A 17,503-nucleotide genomic window follows, 5' to 3' on the forward strand; every position below is an offset into this window, starting at 1 on the left:
AAATCTATTCCTGATGAGTTGAGAAAAATATGTATTGCTTCTAATAGACAAAATTATAAACATATTGAATTTGATTAAACAAAGTATTAGCAAGTTGTCTAAGATAATTTCATCTAAATTAGAAGAGGCTCTTTTTTTGATAAGTGTATTTGAGTCAGTAAGCACATTAGTAGGCACAAAGATGAGTAGGGCGCAGCTCTCCCAAGTCCTGAGTTCCTGCTTATCATGGCATTACTGTCAAACTCATAGGAGCAGAGAGTAGAATGGTGGTTGCTAGGGGTTGGGAGTGGGGAAAACGGGGAGGTATTGGTCAAATGGTACAAACTTTCAGTAACTAGGTGAACAAGATCCAGCCTGGGCAACATGGTGAAATCCCGTCTCTACAAAAAATTAGCTGGGCAGGGGGGTGCATGACTGTAGTCCCAGCTATGGGGATGCTGTGGTGGGAGGATCACTTGAGCCCAGGAGATCAATGTTGCAGTGACCCGTGGCTGGGTGACAGAGTGAGACCCTGTCTCGGATAAAATAAAATAAAAAGATGAACAAGATATCTGATGTACAGCATAGATGGTGATGGATGTGTTAATTAATTTGATTTTTATAATCATTACCCAATGTATACATATATACCTTGGATATATTCAATCTTTGACAACTATAAATAAGATAAAATGGCATTTTGCAACTGCTTCCTAACTGGTCTCTCAATTTCCACTGTTCCCTTCCTTCAGTATATTTTCCAGGTAGTTGCATGGGAGATATTCTTAAAATGTGATACATTTCAAACCACTACTCTGCTTATCAGCATATCATACCAGCTAAGATTTGTTAAATGATTGATTGTTGCCTATGTTTTACTTCTTAATTAAAAAAAAATCCTTGTGAGGGCCTAGTTTCACAATCATAGCAAACTGGGAAATGGTCACAACTTGGTGTCTTGTAAGAATTGTCTTCTGGACTGTGAAATTTGTCTCAAAGTGAGAGAAAATGCTACAGTTTGACTACATGTTCTTCATTTTCATGTGCAGCACAGGTGCCTATAAAATAAAGCAGAAAATGTTTGAGAGAAGCATGGCTCGTACTTCCAAAGGTCAGTACTGTCATTCCAGCAACATTCACTAGTATGTCCTAGAACTTCAGCTCCCTAAAAGACATGAGCTCTTTCAAACCAACCCAATATTAATCTTTGGATGTTTCATCAGTAGCCAGGGCTGAGCTAGAGCATCATGCTTCTCCTGGAGCTCTATGTGAAGTCAGGGTGGGTGAAGACCGTAGTATGGCAGAAACACTGGAGGTGGCAGGTCAGCATGGTCCAATTCCCTTCTCACTGCGGGTGCCTGTGTCAAATGCTACCAGATGTCAAAGGGACAGATATGGATACATTTTTAGTTGAAATTGGCACTAAATAATGTTAATAATGGTATAATTATTTGAGACATTCAAATTTAAGTTCTCAAATTTCATCACAAATTTGAGGAATCATGACAAAAAGTTAAGCAACGTGATCGACCTTTGAACACTTGCTCACATTTGTGTTATATTCAATATAATATACTCTCAATGAAGCATCTCATGGATACTTATGATACAGCCTCTACTAGAAAGCTTGAGTATCGTCACTTAACAGAATATCACCTATATAGATTCAGATGAACAAACAGTTTGTTGTTTGGGTGTGGTCATAGCTTCCACAGTGATTCTGAATCAACAGGATGGATAGTCAGATTACAAAGGCATGCAGATTAGTATGGTCATTTACTTCCCATTCTTTATTTGCCAGTCATCTTAGTGGCCTTGTGCTCTTACTTTGTGCCGTCTTTAAGTGTCTTTGTAGATTATGTAAATCTGAGTTGGGAAAAAGTCTTAATGAATCCTGTCCTTGGTGCTGCAGGATTGTCCTTTATATTGTCCCATCCCATGGCTGTCCTGGATATGTGAACAGTACAGGAGAAAAACCTCTCCGCTCCAAAAGTTGGATCCATTCTATTTCCTTACAACTCCAATTCTTTTTTTTTTTAATCACAACATTAATTATGTAGGCCCCGAATTAATTTCCTAGGATAAAATTGAAATCCCTGAATAATTTAATGTATTCTGGGGTCACAAACTCAAATATCTTCACTGCGATGCAATTGATGTATTTGAATGAAACAGACTGGATGTGAAGCAATATAGAAGGGTGAGGACTGTGGCAAATCTCATTAATTCCATGTGACCAAACAAAATGCATGTGTTATCATATTCCCTTTCTCACCAGTTTATCTCTGTGACTCTATGTCTTTATTGGAATAAGTCTTCTTTAGCCTAATTACATTTTCTAAATGACTTGGTGATGGCAGTTCATAGAGGACTGCTCTCTTTACCAAGAATAAGGTGATTATTCATTTCAAATTTTCCACACGAGGGTCTCATACGCTCCTTTTTTTACTGTTTAGTTACAACTAAAGAGGAAAAATCAATCTCCTAGGAACAGCCCCAGATTCCCTTCTGGAAACTTGTGGAGGGAAGAGTGTTGTTAAAAAGTTACAGGTTCACTTTAACAAGCTTGACTTTAGACTGTTAGCAGGCACGTGGGATATCATCCCTATGTAACCTATTTGTACCAGAGAGAAGTAGGTCAGTCAACTTTTAATGATGTCCTCTGAGATGTAGTTGCCTGCTCAGGTGTAAATATTAGACTGTGCTTTATATTCCTGTGGGAGAAAGTTACCAGGCTAGAGATAACAGAAAAGAAATGGTCTTCCTGAGTTGGTTGGCCTGTTTGGAAGCACTCTGTTTAAGGTTAAAGGTTACACAGTTAAAGGTCATATAGAGCTGTACATTGTCATTATCTATTTGCTGCAGAGGTGGATAGAGAGGTCTTGGCAGGTCTTTTAGCAATCAGAAAAAATGGAGCTCTACAGTATGGTAATAAGAAGTGTATGAATTTTGGAATCTCTTTAGTTGCACTCCACCCTCCATGGTGTGGCTTCCTAGCTGTGTGACCTAGGGCAATTCGTATAACTTTTTTGGACTACATGTTCTTCATTGTGTAAATGATGCATGTCTTCAGGTTTTTATGCGGATTAAATGTATTTGTGATATAAATGATGTTTACTGTGTTCCCTTACCTGAGCTACAGAAAACATAAGTCACTGAAGTGGTTGTTTCATTTTTAATTAATTTGCAACGAGGAAAAGTTGCTGTCTTCGTTTTCCCATTTCTCTAGAAACCTCATGGATGTTGGTCCAGAGACAGTCAAAATAACTTCCTTTCTGGGCTCAGCAAAATAATTGCTCTATCATCTTTGTTTAGAGTCCTAGTGATCCTGACAACTTTGGACTTTTCACTGGCGTAGAGTTTCCTCTCCAATATGCCCAAGAGGAACCATTTCTGAACTCATTTTCTACATAGGTATCTCTGATGTTTTTGATGTTAGTATCTCCAATTCCCATTCTTGGAGTTAGGATAGTCCCTTTGGCTTTGGAGGCTCTTCATTTTGTGATCTCTGAGACTACATAGCCATGCCTCTTTTCCCAGCCATTGGACAGCCTGCTTGCCTCTCTTATAGTGCATTTCTTTCTTCTTTAGAAAGTGGGTTGAAGTTAGTAATGATTGCTCTACTTTTCTCATATTCTGTATTACCTACAATATGTGCATCAAGAATTATACCATCTATAGCATCAAATGGAATGTCCATTATTAGTGTTTTAATTTGCATCTCCATATACCGGCTGAATTCCATCTACCTGGTGATTCACTATCACCTCAGGTAAACCTGTTTATAATTAAACTCCTGTATTTCTCCATCTCCTTGGTTTGTTGAACTAAGCATCTTTTCTCTAGAGTGAGAGAAGTGCTGTACATGTGGATGAGTGAGCTGGTACATTTAACCTTCACAGTACATCAGAAAACTGAGCTTCAAAGACATGAAATCACTTGCGTAGGCTAACAAGATAGATGTGGAGGTGAGATTCCAATCTAAACAGTTTGACAGCATATTTAGCCTCTTTACCACTAAGCTTTTCTGTCTCTCTTAATTAACAAAAAATTATTGCACCCTCTCATCTTCCCTAAAGTACATCGCTCTGAAAACCCATGACCCTAGGTTTATTCAGCAGCTTTCTGGTTAAAGCCCTTGGTCTTAGCACGTACTGACCTTTATCTGTGAGTACAGGGATATCCATAAGTTTCTCAAGAGGATGATGCAATACTGGGATCAAGAAAAGGTCAAACTATTTTCCACTCTAAATCATAGCCACAATCATTGCAGGACTTGGTCATCATTGTCCCCCAAATTAATCTAATTATCCAGCTTAACAGTGTTAGAGAAATGCCAAGGTAAAATCCAGTAACATCTATTAACTCTTTTGCCTTCTAATACCTTTGGCCGATTTTTCATGACTCAGAAGCAACTGGACTTTCAGATGTTTCCCTCCTGATTAGTAAGCATGTAGAGAAAAGAAACATAGCTTTTCCACTTAGAACCTCTAGGAATCTTAGTGTCTTTGGCTGTAAATTAAGAACAAGAAAATATACTTTTCACTATTATTATGAAGATTTAATTAGAAATAGTATAATATGAATAAACAGCAAAATGCTTGGCATATCCACTCTGCATTCAAATTACTTAGATTATTTCATTATCTTTCTTTGCTTTCATTTCATTCTTTTTTCTTTCTTATGAAGTCAAGTTTTCTACAAGAATTCAAGTATAAACATTTTCTAGAAAAAGTTACTTTTTCTGTGTCTAGTAAACTTGAATGTACATTGTTCAATTATACTTTATTTCTTAGTGGGATTAATAGTGAATGTATTTAACAAAGATTATGGCATAGCTGCCACCCAATCAGAATGGACACTAGCTATAAACAGCTGATACAGCTGTACTACTGGTTGCAGTCTTAAGCATGGTTTTATGAGATTTTAATTTGGGGGTTGTAATTTAAATTTTTTTGTTTTTAATTTTTTTCTCTTACCTGTAAGCAAGGGCTGACATTTTGTTGGCACACATTAATTACTACAGCCACACTGGTTGTTTATGACAAATATTCATTCTAATTTACTAGAACACTTGCCATAGAAGTGAAATACTTTGATCATCACTGCTACTTAATCATTTAGAAGTGTGTTTTAATTGTCTCCAGGTTATGGAGCTTTTAAATTAATTAATTACCTTTAACTTAATTGTATGTAGGAAAGAGAATATGACTGTTTAATATTGCTTCTTTAAGATCTACTGATTCTTGCTTTCAGCCTAACATAATGTCAATTTTTGCAAATGTCTCAAATGTGTTTTAGAAGAATCTATATTCCATAATAGTTGGGCTGATAAGCTTGTTAATGTTTTTGTTCAAATCTGTTGATCCTTATATTTGTCTGTTTATTCTTTCAGTGCTTAAGATGATATATAGTTATATTAAGTTTTCTTTTATATATTAAGGCTGTTTTATTAGGAGAATAAAGCTTAGACTACACATTTTACTGATTAAATAAACATTTATCGTAACGCAACTTCCTCTTTTACTTCTAGTAATGCTTTTTGATCTTCAATCAATTTTGTCACATTAATATAGTAACATCAGCTTTTGGTTATTACTTGCCTAGTATACTTTTTCCTTCTTTTTACTTCAACCCCTATTTTTCCTATGTAGTAGAAAATATACACATTAAAATAATACGAAAGTTATGTATTCCCTTAAAATAAAAAATTCTATCTCTATTATACTAATACTACTTTAAAAATTATGAGTTTAGTTCATTTACAATGACTGTGGTTATTGTGAGTGTGGACTCTCACTAATGGCGGTTTGCTTCTGTTGTGTTTAGTGATTTGTGAGTGTAAATTCAATTTTTCTTTGGATATCCTGCAGAACTAAATTGAAGATTATTTCCTTCAGAGAGCATTTGATCTGCTTTTGCTGGGAATAACGAAGTGGTACTAACGTGAAACCATTAAGTGCTGCTGCTAGCTTATATGTTACATGTGTGAGCACTAGAAAATACGACTCATCTTAGGACGTTTGATCTCTAGCTTTTAAGAAATTATGCTGTTGGTACTGTTAAAACAAAGTACTTTACTTCTATCTCCCTGAAAATTGCTATGATAAATTTTCAAGTCTATGCTTTCTAGGTTTTGAATAGCTTATTATTGAGTGTTGTGAAATTGTGTAAGTACATCTGGTAAAATCATCCACAGTGACCCTGAAAAGCCCCTTTTGCCCTATTTGAGGGTTCAGGTCTAATGGAGGAGTCCCAGATTCAAATCTCCAAATTTTTACTTAAAATCCATCTGCACAGTTGATACTGGCATTTACCAACAATCTAATCTTATTGCTGCTTTTTTTGCAGGTCTTCTCACTTTGTTTCATCTCATAGCTTTTTCCTTTATTTGTATGTTTGGGTTTGTGTGTCAGGAATGGCTGTAGGATGGTTAGGATGTATTAACAAATTGCCTTTCAACCTTTGTGGCTTATTGCAATAATTGTTTACTTATTGATGCTGCTGCATGTATAATGTGTCATGAATGACAGGAAGGTTCTGACAAAGTCACTCAGGGACTTAGACTAATGGAGGCTTTATTTTGAAATGTACTTTTCCACGTGGCAAGGGGAAGAGGGAGCAGCAGGGTCTCTCATTGGCAAGTAAATATTTCTATCTGGAAACAATAAATGCCACTTCCACTAGAACTTCATTGATCACAGCAAAGAAAATTTGGGCCCAGTTTCAAGGGAATAGCAATTTTTCTGTATTCCTAAAAGGAAAACCAGAATGTTCAGTGAATAGCACTAATGACTACCATAGGGCATGAAATAAGAGGTTCCTTAGGGAAAATATCCACTTTTTGTAATGCCAAGTGTATATCAATGTCAGTTTTATTTGATATCCAGTTGTATTAGAGTTAGAGGGATTTTTTAGGAAAAAAATGTATTGTTTCATAGCAACAGATGCAATAAGCAAAGACTATGCCTTAAGCTGGAGATTGAATGTAGTCCAGATTTCATTTTGGTACTATTAATTAGAAAGACCTATTTAATTTACTATCCTATAGGAATAGCAGAAATGAAGAACAATTTTTAAAATTTTATTTCATGAGTGTGAGTTCTTATTCTTTTGAACATTCTGCTTTATTTCATTTGGGATGGAGACAAAGGAGAATTCGAGGCAGGCACTTGAAGAAAATCAAAAGGATTAAATATATCAGTAAAGTGCTAGAGCTCCCTCTTTAAGTCTGTTGTTTGGCTTCAGTCATCTTTTGATCCATCTTTATGAGAACTTCTGTAATTAGCTAAAAATTTTAAACATTTTTTAGAAAACTAAAAAATGGCCATGTGTACTAGTTTGTTTTCACACTGCTATAAAGAACCACCTGATACTGGGTAATTTATGAAGGAAAGAGGTTTAACTGAGGTTCCAGAGGCTTAATAGGAAGCGTGGTTGGAAGGCCTCAGGAAACTTACAATCATGGCAGAAGGCAAAGGGGAAGCAAACACATCTTCCCATGGTGGAGAGAAAGAGAGCGCAATGGGGGAAGTGCCACACACTTTAAAACCATCAGGTCTCGTGAGAACTCACTCACTATCACAAGAACAGCAAGGGGGAAACTTGCCCCCGTGATCCAACCACTTCCCATTAGGCACCTCCTCCAATTTGACATGAGATTTGGGTGGGGACACAAATCCAAACCATATCACCATGTAACCAGTCATAAAATTAATGGCGTGTGGAAAAATGGGCAAGGACAATGGGCAGTGTCATATTCAGGCTTGGTTAGGGAATTCTTTTTTTCTGTAGGGCTGACTTGAACAGTTGTGGTTATGATATAGATATACTTTTATATTTGGTATTTCATTTAGCATTATATCATGTTGTGTCAGATGCTCCAACAACACAGAACAATATAATAGGTACTCTATGTGCCACATTTTCTTAATCCAGTCTGTCACTGATGGACATTTGGGTTGATTCCAAGTCTTTGCTATTGTGAGTAGTGCCGCAATGAACATACGTGTGCATGTGTCTTTATAGCAGCATGATTTATAATCCTTTGGGTATATACCCAGCAATGGAATGGCTGGGTCATATGGTACTTCTAGTTCTAGATCGTTGAGGAATCGCCATACTGTTTTCCATAATGGTTGAACTAGTTTACAATCCCACCAACAGTGTGCAGCCATAAAAAAGAATGAGTTTGTGTCCTTTGTAGGGACATGGATGCAGCTGGAAACCATTATTCTCAGCAAACTATCACAAGAACAGAAAACCAAACACTGCATGTTCTCACTCATAGGTGGGAACTGAACAATGAGATCACCTGGACTCGGGAAGGGGAACATCACACACCAGGGCCTATTATGGGAAGAGAGGTGGGAGGAGGGATTGCACTGGGAGTTATACCTGATGTAAAGGACGAGTTGATGGGTGCAGCACACCAACATGGCACATGTGTACATATGTAACAAACCTGCACATTATGCACATGTATCCTAGAACTTAAAGTATAATAATAATAATAATAATAATAAAAATAGGTACTTTAAACTTGTATGTACTAAAGTGAGTTTATGGACTACTGTTTAGAACATGCTAAAAAATTGTGAAACCAGTTCTCTTCACGCATTACTTTGTGACACACTCGCAGTATCTGTGAGAGAAAGTGAAGAATGTAGTTGTGTGAGTTTTGTAGGGGCAAACATCAGTTGTGTGAATTTTTTAGGGGAAAAGATGGTTATGATGTACATTCTACCATCACCATAATCTCTTCTTTCTCTACCCCAAGCCCTACAACCACCTACAAGGGAAGGTAATCTTTCAAGAGAGCCATTTATAAAGCACCTTAAAATTCAAGGGACTGACATTTCCTACTGAAGAATATTGACTTTGGCTGAAGCTGCCCATGCTTAGCAGCAGAGCATGGAGAAATAACAATGTAGGGAAAGGAATTGTATTTTCAGAGTTTAGTGGAACAAAAAAGTCTGTGCCTTTCCCAAGGGCCAGATGTTGACAGTATTGTAACGAGTTGAGTGGAATAGTTTTGTAAAGAAGTTCCTTTAAAACAAGTGAATAAATGTCCTTTCTTCTCCTTCCAAAATAAACCAACAGGAATGTGCATGCTCACAAGAAAATCAGGCAACCAAACCAGACAAGCTAACATAGCATTTTAATTCATTTACTTAATTTTTAAACTGTATTTTTGAGTTACTTTCTGTGTATGTGTGTGTATTGAATTGCTGTTTGGTATTACTTTTTTTTTTAATCCTGAATAACTTCTTTTAGTATTTTCATAAAGCAAGTCTAAGTCTGCTTGCAAAGAATCATCTCAGTTTGTTTATCAGGTAACACGTTTATTTCACCTTTGTTTTTGAAATATGGTTTTGCTGAACATGGGCTTCTTGGTTGACATTTATTTTTGTGTTTTATTTCTTCTTCCAGGTGTTTGAATATGTTATCCAATTGCCATATAGTCTCAATTGTTTCTGATGGGAAGTTTGCTGTTAATCTTATAGTGGCTCCCTTACACATGATGAACCAGTTTTCTCTTGAAGTTTATGAGGTGTTTTTTTTTCCTTCTTTATCTTACAATATTTTGACTATGGTGTATCTGAGTGTAGATCTCTTTTTAGTTTACCTTACTTAAAGTTCATTGATCTTCTTGGATGTTTAGACTAGTGTTTCATCAAATTTGTGATGTTTTTAGCAATTACTTAAATAAGTACTTTTTTCTGCCCTCTTCCTTCTGTTATTTCCATTATGTGTATGTTGGTATACTTCATATTATCTCACATTTCCATGAGGCTCTGATTATTATATAATGATTATATAATTATTATGATTATGCCATTTGAGAGTATACTAAGGAGACTTAATAGTCTACAGTTTAGAAACAACAAAGCAACTGCAGAAGTAAAAGCAGATGTCTTACACATACATTTTGTTACATAGTTCTGTATGGAAATGGTAGCTTGACCCAGTCTATTGCTTATTATCCATCTGATTTGCTACATTTCTCAAGCAGATAATTGCATATTTCGTTGCTTTTAAAGATACCTCATGAGAGACTGAAAACTTGACAGGCCTTATTAATTTACCAGAAGTAAGAGCCGAGTGACAGACTCAAGACTTTGAGGATATGGTGCTGGTAGATTATTAGTTCTGGATTATGGAGAAAAATAGATGGAACTAAAACCAATATTGGAAGCAGCTAATTGTCATAGTGAAGAACCAAAGCTGGAGTGATGCTGACAGGAATAGGAAGAAAATAGGGAGAGGCAAATCCCTTATTTTCATCCAAGCTTTCATTCACCCTCTAGCACTTCTTCTGGTGGAGTCTAACAGAAGCTCGTTAACAAAGGAGAAATGTGATTTTCAGTGTGCCAACCCTAACTAACAAACCAGAACATAGAAAAGTAGATTTGAAGCTGAGAGATGAGAGAGTTAATAGCATCAGTTATTCCCTAAAAAAAAAAAGGATAAAAATCTTGTGCCAATTCAAAGGTTTCTGACTTACTAAAGAATACCTAACACTAAAAATAATAAAATAGCTGATGTTTATTGGGCATTTAGGATATTCCGGGCACTGTTAAATGCTGTGCATGAATTAACTGATTATGTTATGAAATTACAATAATTATCTTTTAAAAAGACAGGAAAGTATTGTGGTCTTACTCTCACAACTTAGAAGTAGCTCTAGTCTTTTACTTTGGATTTCTGTTTTATATTTCAACTACCATAGACTCCTCAAAGATCTGGAGGTAAAGGGAATGCTTTCTTCTACTGACCATAACTGACTCAGTTCCCTCAATGGAAGTAGGACTTCCTCACATGGGTGCTGCCCCACAGGGAGCATAAATAGAGATGATCTCAATTTTGAGCCATTTCTGTCTTACCCCTCAGTGCCCAAAACCCTGTGCTCCTCGGTACACTGGATGACTTGACTTAATTTCTTCTGCCACTTCCTATTCTTATATCACAATTTTTGTCAGTCACTCATTCTGCCTAGTTTTTCTACTATTTAGATTCTGTGTGATCTAATGCAGAGTAGATCAAAAGTCCTTGTTTCAGCCTTATCTCTTTTCAAAGTCCAAGAGTAGCACTATGCTACCAGACTACCTATATTTTATTAAATTAAAACTTAGGATGCATTACCAGGGAACTCTTTCATTTATCTTAGTCTCATTATGAATCAAATTCAAGAAAAGTTATGGAAAATAAAAGGTGATGCCTTCGCTATTAAGGAATGTATATGACTAATGCCAATACAGTTTATTTAGAAGTATTTCATCAATTTCTGGTTTGAATAACCTTTGCTACCTCAGATATGACAAATATACATTTCTCATTTTATGTATGAGGTGGCTCACCTATTTGTTCAAAAATATTTGTTGAGCACCCATTATATGTCAGTCTGTATTACAGGATTTTTTAGATGTTGTAGGGTAAGATCCTATCCTCAGGGAGCTTATATGTGTGGTGGACATTGTACAGTAAATAAATGAACAATTAAAAATGAATATATAATACATCATGTGCTGGTTAATATTTACTTTGCATACTAATAAATAATGAACGTAATATAGGTCATAAATTGCTTTTTCAAATGCCTTTTGCCTTGATTATTTTCTGAAGATTGGAGAGTGATTATTTTTTGCTCAGGCTTCCAAAGAGATTTTCAATATTTATCCATGATAGTATGTTTTAACACCAGGAACATGTTTTATTTCTATAGTTATATGTTTTTAAACAAAAATCTAACAGTAAAAGGAAAATATTTCTTTTTCGAGATGAAGTCTCGCTCTGTCACCCAGGCTGGAGTTCAGTGGCACGATCTCGGCTCGCTGCAGCCTCCACTTTTCTCATTTAAGCAATTCTCCTGCCTCATCCTCCCAAATAGCTGGGACTACAGGCCCATGCCACCATACCCGTCTAATTTTTGTATTTTTAGTAGAGACAGGGTTTTGCCATATTGGCCAGGCTGGTCTCGAACTCCTGACCTAGGTAACCCACCTGCCTCAGCCTCCCAAAGTGCTTGGATTACAAGCGTGAGCCACTGTGTTTGGCCCAAAACTATTTGTACCATATGGTTTTGAATGCCACATGGGAAATTTGTTTTCACGTGGTAATTTTATCTTTCTGAATTTTATGTCTGCAGTAGCATTGAATATTAAGTCATGTAGTATAAATAAAGTATTCATTTTCCATCAGAAAAATGTTTCCTACACAGTATGTTTTTGACAGCAGCCTTTACATCCTTGTTTCGCAGACTATAGATGAGAGGATTGAGCATGGGAGTCATCACTCCATAGAAGAGGGAGATGAGGGCCTCAATTATGTCTTCACTACTGGAATCAGCAGAGACTTTAGACTCAGGCTTTGAGTACATGAAGAAGATGGTTCCATAGAATATAATCACCACTGTCAGGTGGGCTGAGCAGGTGGAGAAGGCCTTATGTTTTCCTTCAGTCGAAGGAATCCTCAGAATAGTGGCAACAATAAATATGTAAGAGATGGAAATTACTAACAGTGGAATAACCAAAACAATCAGATTTGACCCTGTCATACTAATTACATTGATTGAAATATCATCACAGGCCAGTTTCAAGATAGCCAGAATTTCACAGACACAATGGTTAATGACATTATTAGCACCGAATGGTAACTGCATTGCAAGAGCTGTCTGCACTACTGAGTCCACAAGCCCAGTGACCCAGGACACAGCTGTCATGGCCACATAGGCACCCTTGCTCATGATGACAGGGTATCTCAGTGGGTAGCAGATGGCCACATAGCGGTCAAGTGCCATTATGCCTAAGAGCATGCACTCCGTGGCCCCCATGGCAAAAGAAATAAACATTTGCACCATACAGCCAGAGAAGGAAACCCTTTTCTTTACTGCCAGAAAGCTGGCAAGAATTGGTGGGACAGAGGAACTTGTGTAGCAAACATCGAGGAAGGAAAGGTTACAGAGGAAGAAATACATGGGAGTGTGCAGGTGAGAATCACAGATGATAACTGAGATAAGGACTCCATTTCCAAGCAGAATCATCAGGTACATCCACAAAATTAGAACGAAGAAAACTGTCTGGAGCTTTGGGTGGGCAGAAAGCCCCACCAGGACAAATTCTGTCAACGTGGAGTCATTGGTCCTTTCCATATTACGTACACTGTTCTCCAACAGAACTCTGTGAATGATAGAACAGGAATATGTTAATACAGTGTCTGTGAGAGCTACTTTTAAGAATCATATTCTGTATTATTGCAGTTCTGTATTTGGATGCAACAATATAAGTTTGGGGAAAATTTCTTCCTGTAAAACCCAGGCCACTAGAGCAGGAATCCTAACCTAACTGTCTCAGAGTTAAGAGAGAACACATATGATTATAGGATCTTTGGATCGCAATCCACTTTATTGCTATTTCCACAAGTTCTGCCTCTTAACCCATTGGCTGCAAATCAGTGTCCTACAGCCTGGATTCAGCAGACAGGTATGCTTTGTTTGGCAGTGATTGTCTGTACTGTGTTTAAATTTGAAATAGAGATCAACATTCTCATCAACAGATATGGTATAAAAATCTGTGCCTTCAGCTTGTCTTTGAATAAATTAGAATATTTGAAAACATTATACCTGTCTCTGTCATGGAGCTTAGTTATATTAATAACTGACCCATTGGATCCAATGCATGTCTCTCCATTCTACCAGACTACTCTCCTCACTCTCTCTTGTCACTGGAGGTGGATATAAGTTATTAATTAACATGTTATTCTCATGTTATTCTCAATTGTTGGTTTCAATTGTTTATATTACCTGGCAGGATCTTATATGGATTTGGAATCTTGACCCATGGCTGCAGGGCCAACTTATCTATTAGGCACAGTACACCCACCATATTGTGAGAAACCTAGGAAAATGTTTTGATATCTTTTAAAATATGAAGAAAAAAGTGAACTTTAAATTTTAATAAATACTATATTTGTTTGTATAACGATGCAGAAATAAAATATAACTTTTAAATCTTTATGGAAATAAGGCCCCACAAAGGCAAAAAAAAAAAAAAAAAAAAAAAAAAAAAGTGCCTAGGGCCCATCAAAATCATCATGTGGCCCTGTGTAGGTGAGCATCTTTTGAAAACTCAGTCTGGACTACTGGTGGTATAGTAGTGGTTATGTATCTGAATATAACCTCTTTGAGGAGAGTAACCTCGTTGAGAAAAGGAACATACCTTCATATTCCTCCAATATCTTTTTTCAGTATAATGAGGAAGTATGCATTCAAAGAAATGATTTTTAAAAAACTGAATACATTAAAAATATTTACAACGCCAATTTTATCACGGGCTTTGATTAAAATATGTAATGGTGTTTATCGTAGCCTCTACCTAATTTATTTTCACACATGCAACAACTAAAGAATCAATTGTGATAATAGTGCTTTTATTCAAAACATATACATTGAACTAAACCAATGATGTCTAACCATTAATTATTGAAAAATAAAATTTATAACTAATATATATAAAACAAATAAAAAGAAAAATTTCTCCAGTTGAAGTTACACTAGTGCACAGGGGAGAAGAAAACACCATTCTTTGCTTGTTTATTCACTCTCACTCCCTCAGTTAAGTTTAAGAGGATTCCAGGGAGCATAGTTTTAAAATCGTCAATGCACTTCGTAAAACATTAATAATCTGCATTTTAATCCTTTAATCAAAAACAATAATAATAAAATAGTAATTTATGTATTGATTATGCCAGATACATTTCTAATTTTTTTTATGCGTAACAACCCAAGGAAATGGGACTAATATTGTAGGAGATAAGAATTATCCTTTCTTAAACATTTGGTAAACATCATCAGTAAATTATGGATGAATAGACTTAAGGAAAAAATAGTAATTATTTCGAAAGATGCAGAAAACACATTTAGTAAAGTTCAATTTATAATTTTTATAGAAACTATCTGAAATCCTCAAGCAGAAGGTAATGTTCTGAACTTCAAAGAAAACTACCAAAAAAACTATGTTAAGTTACTATTCACTAATACTTAATGGAGACAGTTTATACATTCTTAAAGTTTTTTTGTTTTGTTTTGTTTTTTTTTGAGACGGAGTCTTGCACTGTCACCCAGGCTGGAGTGCAGTGGCACAATCTCAGCTAACTGCAACCTCCGCCTCCTGGGTTCAAGTGATTCTCCTGCCTCAGCCTTCTGAGTAGCTGGGATTACAGGCGTGCACCACCACGCCCAGCTAATTTTTGTATTTTTAGTAGAGACAGGATTTCACCATGTTGGTCAGTCTGGTCTTGAACTCTTGACCTCAGATAATCTGCCTGCCTCAGCCTCCCAAAGTGCTGGGATTACAAGTGTGAGCCTCCGCACCCGGCCATTTTATGCATTCCTATTCAGATCTGGAATAAGATAAGGATGGCCACTTTTATAGTTATTCTTTAATATAAAATTGGTAGTCTTGGTTAAAATCATAAGACGAGGAAATGACTGAAGTATAGATTAAAAAAGACAAAAATTTATAAGACCAGATGAGAAAAATTAGTAAGACTTCTGGAAGTGAGCTTAACAGAAAAATCAATAGCTTTCTGTATATTAACAACAAATGATAAAATAATAAAAATAAATATAACAAAAATTAAAGATCTATGTTTATCTCAACAAGGCCTACATAAGACCTTTACAAAAATTCTTCAAAAATTATAATGAAGGGCATAGTAGAATATGAGTAATTGAAAAGGTATGACATGTTAATAGGTAGGATAAAAATATAAGAATGCTGTCATTTCTCTCTCAAATTAGTCTATACATTCAATTGAATGCATTAAAGATTTAGCTGGGTTTTTTTTTAGGGATATGAGTACTTATCCTAAATTCATGTGAAAGAATAAAAGTATACAACTTGCATAGTCAGTTTTATAAAAGAAAAATATGAGGGAGCATTCTGTCTCAGCCAGAAAAAGAAATGTAGTTTTAATAGAAGGGACTATCATAGATTAAAAACAAAAATAAGATAAAAGAAATCTGCTTCTGATGCCATAAAAACAACATAATATGGATTAAGTGAATAAAAAATTGAGGTACTTACAAAATTTTATGAGTGTAGTTAGACCAAACATTTTTAAAAATAAAGTTTTTCATCTAGGTAAAGAAAAAAGTCAGTTATAGAGTAGATGGTCAGCAATGGAGAACAAAAGGAAGTTTCCAAGTTCTGGTGAAGGCAGGGTTCACCCAAGGAATTTCAGTCTTGTGGTCCCACTGGAAAGGTTATCCTTAGTGTGGAGGAAAATGAATCTGGCATTTGTATTAGCCCGATGCCATGAACTATGCCATTCACATAAGTAATCCTCTTGATCTGACTTGTGTTCCCTTCCAATGACAACTTGCATATAATGAACGAATGAGCAGAGAAATTTGGTGGCTGCTCCCCCTAGGCCTTTGTTTCTCATTGGAAAGCTTGGCACTGTACTTTCTAGTCATATCTGTGAGCTCATGTGAATCTACACCTGTGAATGAGATCCAGCCTCTTCTTACTTACCAAATCAATTTTAAGTCTGTGGGACTAAGGGACAGAATGTGGACCTTGGTAAAATCACCACAGCATTGCTATGTAGTGAGGTGTATTGGTAGGAAATCAGTCACTTTTCCCCAGGGAGGCCTCTGAATCACTACACGTTTTATTCAAACACCCAGATTAAGTACAGATGCACTTCAAAGAAGGAGAAATCTTCTGAGAGAGGGGTAGCACAAGATTTCATCACATTAATTGAATTTGGTCCTCATGAGCTGAGGGGGAAAAGGCTCAGGTAATAGACTGAGGCTAAAAGGCATCAGTGGGAATTCTGAAGAAAAAAACAATTACAGGAGGATAGCAGGAAAAGAAAAAAAAAAAAAGAGGAGAGCTGCTTTGCCAGTTTGTGATGAATATCAAATGTAGAGTTAAGGAATTATAATTTATTATCTAGGCAATTGGGAGCCACTGGAGTTTTGATCAGGGGATATTAAAGCTGAAACACACACAAACACGCAAGATTGTTATGGGAATATTCTTCAGGGTCATGTACTTTTCTCCCCAGTATTTGACTGTGACCTATGCTTTGTAGTTCTGTAAGTGTTTTTCACGACAATTGTTGACACCTTCTTTGGCTTGTAGAGAAGCTGACTCAAAATTCATCTTCTTTGGAAATGGATACATAGTAGTTCTTTTTAGGTTAAATCGATAATAAAACATTTTATTTTAATAATTTATTTTATTTTTTAATTTTTTGGCTTTTTTATTTTACATGCTTTAAGAATTCTTTTTTTTAACATTCTTTCCGTTATTTTATTTTATTTTATTTTTTTAAATTATACTTTAAGTTCTAGGGTACATGTGCACAATGTGCAGGTTTGTTACATATGTATACATGTGCCATGATGGTGTGCTGTACCCATTAACTTGTCATTTACCTAATTTATTTTATTTTCTAAAAAGAGATAATCCTGTTTCCTCTGAGCTTTTAGCCAAGTTTTAGAATAATCAGTGGA

The 17,503-nt window shown here is 36.0% G+C and overlaps 1 protein-coding gene across 1 annotated transcript; it reads right to left on the reverse strand.

Annotated features, from left to right (window-relative positions):
• Positions 1–12,166: 12,166 nt before the first annotated feature.
• LOC126937453 (olfactory receptor 13C8) lies at positions 12,167–13,129 on the reverse strand. Its single transcript, XM_050760880.1, has one exon. It carries the CDS (start codon positions 13,127–13,129, stop codon positions 12,167–12,169), a length of 963 nt encoding a protein of 320 aa, XP_050616837.1.
• Between the last annotated feature and the right edge of the window lie 4,374 nt (positions 13,130–17,503).

The sequence above is a fragment of the Macaca thibetana genome, chromosome 15 (genome assembly GCF_024542745.1).
Source record: "Macaca thibetana thibetana isolate TM-01 chromosome 15, ASM2454274v1, whole genome shotgun sequence".
NCBI lineage: Eukaryota > Metazoa > Chordata > Mammalia > Primates > Cercopithecidae > Macaca > Macaca thibetana.

Coding starts and splice junctions, on each gene's coding strand:
- LOC126937453 (XM_050760880.1), bottom strand. CDS start 13,129: ATGGAAAGGACCAATGACTCCACGTTGACAGAATTTGTCCTGGTGGGG.